Here is a 9,280-nt window from a genome sequence, read left to right as displayed (position 1 = left end):
CCAACCCAAGAGTTCCTATCTATACCTTGTGGCTAAGAGCCACTGATGGACCTCTGCTCCATATGCTTATCTAATTCCCTCTTGAAGCCATCCATGCTTGTAGCAGTCACCACCTCCTGTGGCAGTGAATTCCAAGTATTAATCACTCTTTGGGTGAAGAAGTCCTTCCTTTTATCCGTTCTAACCCGACCGCTCAGCAATTTCATGGAGTACCCATTTGAACCTTGTCCTCAGTGTTGAGAAAATGTGGAGCGAATGCCAGAGGCAGAATCGCCCATGGAGGAAAAGGCGCAGCTCAAAACCACGTTCAAATACCCTGGGCCAACGCCGTACTGACTGCAAAGTCATCCCTGAACGGCCATAGATCTATGCAGAAGGTCCTATGAAACCCATGATCAAAGGAAGCGAAAGCGGCATGCAATGCAGAAGGGAATTTCTGTTCCAACATGCGTTTGGTAAAACAACGGAGGGAAAAGCCAATGCAGAATCACCCACCATTTCCAGGGGGAGATCTTGGTTTCCCAAATACAAAAGAGAACAATAGAAAGGCAGCCTTCAGGGAGGGTCTGGCCCATGGCCAGTGTTCCCTCTAAGCTGAGTGAGTGTGAGCTAGCTGACAGTTTTCTAGCCTCCAGCTCAAACCTTTTCGTCTTCGCTCAGGAAGGAGGGCTCCAGAGCAAACTGATTTACGCGGCAGCCAAATTGCTCGCTCGCAACTTTAATGCCGGCAGCTCACAAAGTAGAATTTTTGCTCACAAGAGCCCACAGCTTAGAGGGAGCATTGCCCGAGACCCACTTTCAGAGGCTTCGCCACCCACTTTTGGGAAACACTGACTGGGAAACACTGATTCAGAGGAGGGTAGGGCGCCATGTCAGATGGCAGCGGAGGACGGGACTCGTAATAACGGGTTTCAATTATGGAAATATAGGCCGGATATTAGGATAAACGTTTTAACGATAAGGGCTGCTCAGGGGCGGAACTGGTTGTCGAGGGATGTTGTGGGCTCTCCCTCCTTGGAGTGAAATTTAAGTGGACGTGGCAAGATGATTTGTCAGGGATTCTGTAGGTCATCTGGCAGAGTGCAGGGGGGTGGAGTGTGTGGCCTTTCGGCCCCCTTCCTGCTATCTAAATCTATGATGCTATGATCCTATGTATTCATAAACACTTATGGGGCCACCTTTCCACATGCATTCAGAGAGTGGAGAAATAATGGAGGAGGAGGAGGAGAGGAGACTGGATCTATATCCCACCCTTCACTCAGAGTCGCAGAGTGGCTGACAAACTCCTTTCCCTTCCCCTCCCCACAACAGACACCCTGTGAGGTAGGTGGGGGCCTGAGAGAGTTCTCAAAAGAAACTGCTGTTTTCCAAGAAAAACTCTTATCAGAACTACGGCTTGCCCAAGGTCTTCCAGCCAGGTGCAAGTGGAGGAGTGGGGAATCAAACCCGGTTCTCCCAGATTAGAGTCCGCACACTTAACCGCCATGTGGACCCTTATTTTACCATTTTAATTGTTAGCAACGCAGCATACTTCGAAAAGGTTAAACGAGGATTGTCGGCTCCAGATTGGGAAATTGCAGAAGATTTGGAGGGGTGGAGTCTGAGGAGGGCGGGGTTTGGAGAGGGGAGGGTCCATAATGCCACGGAGAAGCAGCCATTTCCTCCAGGGCAACTAATCTCTGTGGGCTGGAGATGAGTTGTACTCCCTGGTGAGTTCCAGTCGCCACCTGGAGGCTGAACGTGGTAAGGAAAAGCAACCGTGATAAAATAACAAAATCTTGTTAGGAAAAATTTATATCTTCTTGAACCATCCAGTGAATGACAAATCATTGAAAGTTGTTTCCCTGGAAGTACGTTGGTCTCCAGTTTTTCTGACGGTGCGGCGCTCAATAGGCCGTTTCACTCAAGGTTACGTCAGAGGAGACCTGACACCTTGCATATTTTTCCTGCAACTTTTTTCCTGCTCCCTCTTTCTTGTTAACGTACTTCTATTGAGCGCTGCACGGTCAGAAAAACTGGAGACCGATTGACTTCCAAGGAAACACCTTCAATGATTTGTCACTCACCGGATGATTAAAGAAGATATATATTTTTCCTAACAAGATTTCGTTATCACATCACGGTTGTTTTTCCTTACTACATTCAGCCTGTCCCGTGATCGCTCGTCTTTGACACCACCGGGAGGTTGGCAACCTTAGGTTAAGTCGTAATGAGACTGAATTAAGGGACTTCCCCATGTGCAGACCTGACGCAAGAGACCAGGGAGCTCCCTGTCTGTCACCAGAGCTGAGAGCAAACAATGAACCTGGTGGGCAGTAGATTCAGCAGGGACGAAAGGCATTATTTCTTTACACAGAAAGTGACTAAAGTGTGGAATTTGCCAACAGAGGATGTAGTGACGGCCACAGGAACAGACAGTTTTAGAAGGGGATTAAATTGATTCATGGAGGAGAGGTCTATCAGTGACTGATAGCCATGGGGACTGAGGGGAACCTCCACACTCAGAGGCAGTCAACCTCTGAATACCAGAACCAGGAGGCAACATCAGGGGAAGGCCTCTGCCTCTCTGCCCTGTGGTTGGCCCTCCAGAGGAACTGGTTGGCCCCTGTGTGAGACAGGAGATGCTGGACCAGATGGACCCTCACTGGTCTGATCCAGCAGGGCTCTTCCGATGTCCTTATCAGGGGAAGGCCTCGGCCTCCCTGCCCTGTGGTTGGCTTTTTTCTCGGCCCCTAGGGCCCCAAGTGGGGGTATCCTGAGTACAACGGTTGTAATCGCTTAAACCCCCCCCCCCGTCTGATTGCTCTCCACCGTTGCAGAGCCACTTCTGTTCGGAAGCCTGAGGCTTCCGATTTTCGCCGGCCATTTTTTTAAAAAAAGGTCGGCGATATGCGCTTGGGCGAAGCTTCGCCCTGGCGTTTGTTTAAAAAGAAAAGAAAAGGGCCTTAGTTTAGCGTTTCGGAGGCGTCCGGGACCTCAGGGAGGCTACTTTGCTCTTTAAACTTTAAAGGTAAGTCCTTACCTGTAAGACAGGGTTTTTTGCGCATGCACGAAGATCGCCATTCTGTGGATGGCTGCCTATACGCATGCTCAAAGTGAGTTTAAAAAAAACCCAAACAAAAAACGCCGACGCCCGCTGTGTATGGACGAGCATACAGCGATGGGATCCGCAGACAGGAGGTGAGTGTGATCGCGTACAGTTTATGCCGGCTGAAACGGCGCATCTGAATGCAAGTTTAAATGTAAGACAGGGTTTTTTGCGCATGCGCGAAGATCGCCATTCTGTGGATGGCTGCCTATGCGCATGCGCAAACTGAGTTTTTTTAAAAAACCCAAACAAAAAACGCCGATGCCCGCTGTATGTGGACGGGCATACAGCGATGGGATCCGCAGACAGGAGGTGAGTGTGATCGCGTTTCAGCCGGTTCCAACCGGTACAGTTTATGCCGGCTGAAACGGCACATCTGAACGCACCCAGAGTGAGGCAGGATGCTGCTCGTCTGATGTTCTTATGAAGGCCTCAGACTCTCTGCCCTGCTGTTGGCCCTCCAGAGGAACTGGTTGGCCCCTGTGTGAGACAGGATGCTGGACTGGATGGACCCCTGGTCTGATCCAGCAGGGCCCTTCTGATGTTCTTCTCAGGGGAAGGCCTCGGCCTCTCTGCCCTGCTGTTGGCCCTCCAGAGGAACTGGTTGGCCCCTGTGTGAGACAGGATGCTGGACTGGATGGACCCCTGGTCTGATCCAGCAGGGCCCTTCTGATGTTCTTCTCAGGGGAAGGCCTCGGCCTCTCTGCCCTGCTGTTGGCCCTCCAGAGGAACTGGTTGGCCCCTGTGTGAGACAGGATGCTGGACTGGATGGACCCCTGGTCTGATCCAGCAGGGCCCTTCTGATGTTCTTCTCAGGGGAAGGCCTCGGCCTCCCTGCCATGTTGTTGGCCTTCCAGCGGAACTGGTTGGCCACCGTGTGAGGCAGGATGCTGCCCTAGATGGACCACTGGCCTGATCCATCAGGGCCCTTACTTATGTTCTTATGTTCTTCAGTACCTTGTGGTCCCCCCGGAACTGTAACAGAATCTCCGAGACGATCATTTCAGCTTGCATCAGCATGTCTTCTGGCTTCGCCCCGATGGCCGCATGCCCGTAGCAGAGGATCAGGGTGGTGCGAACCTGAATTGCAGCCTGGTTCTTCAGATCCTGGAGGCGAAGGGGCCGAAAAGGGAAACCTTTAAGCCATATATCGAGCGTGACGCAGTTTGAATTAAGCCGGAGCCTTCTAACATCCTTGGGTCCTGGGGATGCCCAGGAGAAAGGCAAGCTTATGAATATTTTAAATAAAGAAATTAAGAGGGCCAGACGTGTGCTTGGTGGGGAGCGTTCTCAAGTCGCAGCCGATTTATGCCAACCCCTTGATGTTTTCAAGGCAAGAGAAGTATAGGGATGATTTGCCCTTGCCTGCCTCTGTGTAGCGACCCTGGACTCTCTTGGCGAGACCTGACGAGATCGGACTAGTCTGGGTTATCCAGGTCAGGGATAGTTTAAAAGGTAAAGGAGGAGGAGGAGACTGGATTTATACCACGCCCTTCACTAGGAGTCTCAGAGCGGCTTACAAACTCCTTTCCCTTCCCCTCCCCACAACAGACACCCCGTGAGGCAGGCGGGGCTGAGAGAGCTCTGACAGAAACTGCTATTTTTTTCAAGAACAGCTCTTATCAGAACTATGGCTTGCCCAGGGTCATCCAGCAGCTGCGAGTGGAGGAGTGGGGAATCAAACCCGGTTCTCCCAGATTAGAGTCCGCGCACTTAACCACTGCACCAAACCGGCTCTTCTGCCAGCAGGCAAAGACTCCCCTTTCATCTGTTGTTCCCCCCACGACCCCTCTTTCCTGCCCAGCATTTTGATTGTCGTTTTTACATTTTTCTTATTTATCTTCGCTCTGGTTGTAAATGTTTTAATGGCTTTCAAACTGTGGTTTTGATACCTAATGTTTGGACTTGTTTAGCCACCTCGGTAGCTCTTCTTTTTTTTTCTTTTCTTTTTTTGATTTAAAGTTTTTTCTTATTTGGATTAATATTTGTTTCACAATAAGCGCAACATTATACAATAGATTTAGTGACTGCAAAAACTGTGTCATCGCTGTGAACTATAGTTACCCAGTTATTCGAGTAACCTACAATCAATCTGCGTTAAACATGTTACAGAATTTGAACATGAAATGCTTTGTAACATTTAAATACAAACGTACAATAAGTAAAGCAGTAATCAAAATAAAGGAAGTGTTTAGCCTTTTAAAGTATACATTGACTTTTAGGGAAATAATATATCAGATCCATTTTTCAAATTGGGACCACTCAGAGGATATATATTGTTGTTCAGAAAGGAACTCTAAGATCGGGTATCACTTCCCAACAAACCGCTCTTGTCTTGTATTTTGATGTGTTATGTCTAATTTAACCGTAACTGCATCCATGAGGTAGTGGGTTCCACAGTTTTCGATACCAGACCTCAATTGATGGTTTGTTAGGGACTTTCCAAAAATTGGCTATTGTGGTTTTGGCTGCATCCAGCATAACTTCAATGGTTTCTTTATGGGGCCTGTCTAATAGATCTTTTGGCCAGATGTTTAAGAAGAGGGTTTCAGGAGTGCAAGGTATTTTAACCTTTGTGATTTTTTCCTATGATCTCTATAATTTCTATCCAGAACAGTTTAATTTTAGTGCATCCCCACCAACAGTGGCTCGGTAGCTCTTCTGAAGGCAGGACGGTGGGCATAAATTCTGGTACACGAAACAAATCAACAAATAAATGGTTCCGCAACGGTACCTCCGGTGTCTTCTCCATGAGCAATGATCTCCTCGCGTACATCATGTTCCCGTAATCCCTCAGCGCGATGAGGATCTCTCGCAGATGGCAGAAGGCAGCCAGGCCGATCGCTTCGGAAACACCCTGGACAAAAGTATGCACATGAACGACATTGTGTCTCTTCCCGAGCATCACTGGTAATTGCATTACGTTGGCCTGCCTCCCCATCAATCTCCCTAGTGTTGCCAACTCCAGACTGGAGAACTCCTGGAGAAAACAGGGTTTGGGGAGGTTTGGGGACCTAAGCGGGGTGTGCTGCCCCAGCCAGCGTTTTAAACTGTAGTTAAGTAGAACTGCCATATATCTTTAAGAGCAGTGCTCCCTGGGAATTGAAGTCTTTAGTTAGACATCCCACAGCATCCGGCACACAGACACGCGAGGATTCGAGTTTTACAGCTCTCTTCCTCTCTTCCCGTGGCCTTTGTTCTCTTTAAACGGCAAGGAGGTGGGAACGCGCAATCCTTTTCACCATGAGCCAGTGAACTGAATTAGATTACAAAATATGTGAATTTCACCAGTTATTCAGCTTTGATTGTGAATAAGAACTCTTCTGAATGCATGTTGAGCTTAATAAAAATGATTTAATTCTACTTGACTCTGGCCGTGCATTTGAATGGGGTATAATGTCATACAGTCCACCCACCAAAGGAGCCAATTTCTCCAGGGGAACGTATCCCTGTCATCTAGAGATCAACTGTTCTTCCGGGAGATCTCCTGTCCCCACCTGGAGCAGTGTTCCCTCTAAGATGAGTTAGTGTGAGCGAAGTCACAGTTTTTTAGCCCCACGCTCACACATTTTTGTCTCAGCTCAGGGAGGAGGGCTCCAGAGCAAACTAATTCATGCAGTAGCCAAATCGCTCGCTCACAACTTTAAGGCCAGTCGCTCACCAAGTGGGATTTTTGCTCACAAGACTCTGCTGCTTAGAGGGAGCGTTGGCCTGGAAGTTGGCAACTGTACTCCCCACAGGCTCTTGCTGCCTGCAGGAAGCAACATTTATATTCTTCTGTGACTTGCTTTCCAGGTCAGTGGCTCCTCATCCTTTTGGCTCAGAGCCGTTCGCCTCACTGGCAGGGCCAGTTCAAGGCATTTTGATGTCCACCCATACCTGAGCCCATCCTAGGGTTGCCAAACTCCAGGTAATTAAATAAAACACTAAATCACGGTGTATAATTATAGGAAGGATGTTGACAAGCTTGAGCGTGTCCAGAAGAGGGCAACCAGGATGGTGAGAGGGCTGGAATCCAAGTCTCATGAGGAAAGGCTGAAAGAGTTGGGTCTGTTTAGCCTGGGAAAGAGAAGGCTTAGAGGGGACAGGATTGCAGTCTTCAAGTATTTGAAAGGCTGTCATGTCGAAGATGGAGCAGATCTATTCTTTCTTGCTCCGGATGGCAAGACTAGATCTAAGGGGTGGAAATTACCAGGGATGACCTGCAAGGTCCCTTCCAACTCTAACATTCTATGATTCTATGATTCAACAGTACATTTAGAATGATGTAACTCCTATGGTCTGGAGCTGTGGTGGCTCAAGTGGTTAAGACGCTGAACTGCAGGCTGTGGAAGGTCGGTAGTTCAGCAGTTCGAGACCCGAGTGTGCCGCATGATGGAGTGAGCTCCCGTCTCTAGTTCCAGCTCCTGCCAACCTAGCCGTTCGAAAGCAAGAAATAAGCAAGTAGATAAATAGGTACCACTTTGGTGGGAAGGTAACAGCGTTCCGTGCGCCTTGGTGTTTAGTCATGCCGGCCACATGACCACGGAAACATCTTTGGACAGCGCTGGCTCTTCGGCTTGGAAACGGAGATGAGCAATGCAACCCTAGAGTCAGATTCGACTGGGTTTCGAGTAAGGGAACCTTTACCTTTACCTAACTCCTATGGTAATATTTACAGCCAGAAATCAAGTCTTATCTTCGACTCAAGGTCCTAATGTAACACACTTGTTATGAAGAGAAAAACAAAGGGAAGTTTTGCCATCCGAAATGCATTGTAGACCGAGGTCACATCATAACTTAATATCGGCAATCCCCAGTCACCAGACATTAAAAGCAATAGCATGTCACCAATAGAGTGTATGACATCATTCTAAGAATTCTGAAACATTGCCTTCAGTACTTCAAGACTGTGATATATCTACAACAACAGACAAACCGGATGAAGAGTACGTGAACGGAATGATCACTAGAACGTTGTTTGTCTGAAGTCGTTTCTCTCTGTTTTTCTCTTTGGAACAAGCGTATTACATTCGGACCTTGGGTCTAAGATAAATAGTGATTTCCCACAAGCGCTGCTCCGCGCTCACTCACTTTTGCCCCATGGTACGTGTCAATTTCAAAGGATTGAGTAGACGTGGGGAAAATCGCAGGAAGCTGAAGGGCAAAATGCGGCTGCACAGCAGCTTGTGTGAAATTGACACGTGCCATTAGGCCAAAGAGAAGAGTGAGCGAGGAGGGGCTGTGGGAAATCACCCTTGATGTAAATATCACCCTAGGAGTTACATAATTCTGAATGGACTGTTGAGCTTCGTGGTGAACGCTTAAGCCGTACTCTTGTTGATTCCTTTTAAAAGACTCTTAAACATTTATACTTAGCATATATAAAAAAGATTAGAATGGTAAAATTATACATGGTGATTTAGTGTTTTACGTAGCTTACATGCACCGTGGTCTGGTTTGCTGTAATTAACCTCCACGTAGAGGCTAGAGATCATCTGGGATTACCAACGTTCTTCATGTGACACAGATCAGGGAGAAAATGACCACTCTGGAAGGTGGACTCTATGGCATTAGACCCCACTGACCTCCCTCCCCTCCCCAAACCCCACCCTCCCCAGATCTCCAGGAATTTCCCAACCCAGAGCTGGCAACCATCCCCCGGATGCAGTTTTAGCCCCTGCAGCATAGGGTTGCCAGCCTCCAGGGGTCACCTGGAGATCTCCTGCTATTACAATTGCTCTCCAGATGACCAAGATCAGCTCCCCTGGAGAAAAGGGTGGGCCTTCGAGGGAGGACTCTATGGCACTGTACCTTGCTGAGGTCCCTCCCCTCCCCAAACCCCGCCCTCCACAGGCTCCTCCCCTCAAATCTCCAGGTATTTCCCAACCCAGAGATGGCAACCCTAATTGCCACGGGGGCTTGGCCGGGGAATCAGCACTGCCCTCTCGGCGTGGGAGTGACCAAATTGAAGGCCCCGTTTCTTGGGAAGAGGAGTTGCGGTGGCTCAAGGGGTTAAGACGCTGAACTGCAGGCTGTGGAAGGTCGGCAGTTCAGCAGTTCGAGACCCAGGTTGCCGCATGACGGAGTGAGCTCCCGTCTCTAGTTCCAGCTCCTGCCAACCTAGCCGTTTGAAAGCAAGAAATTGCAAGTAGATAAATAGGTACCACTTCGGTGGGAAGGTAACAGCGTTCCGTGTGCCTTGGTGTTTAG

At 48.7% G+C, this 9,280-nt stretch overlaps 1 protein-coding gene across 1 annotated transcript in view; it reads right to left on the bottom strand.

The window, feature by feature from the left end:
• The window catches only part of LOC107107524 (maestro heat-like repeat family member 5), an 87,155-nt gene that overhangs the window by 64,700 nt on the left and 13,175 nt on the right, over positions 1 to 9,280 (bottom strand). Inside the window, exons 4-5 of the mRNA XM_015407835.1 lie at positions 5,823 to 5,945; positions 4,046 to 4,195 (exon numbers count right to left, since the gene is read on the bottom strand). Of these exons, the coding sequence (XP_015263321.1) occupies positions 4,046 to 4,195; positions 5,823 to 5,945 (273 nt within the window). The remainder of the gene's footprint in view (positions 1 to 4,045; positions 4,196 to 5,822; positions 5,946 to 9,280) is intronic.

This window comes from Gekko japonicus, unplaced genomic scaffold (genome assembly GCF_001447785.1).
Source record: "Gekko japonicus isolate JY-2015 unplaced genomic scaffold, Gekko_japonicus_V1.1 scaffold3371, whole genome shotgun sequence".
Taxonomy (NCBI): domain Eukaryota; kingdom Metazoa; phylum Chordata; class Lepidosauria; order Squamata; family Gekkonidae; genus Gekko; species Gekko japonicus.
The sequence above is the reverse complement of the archived record's forward strand: the minus strand, read 5'-3'. Positions and strand labels throughout refer to the sequence as shown.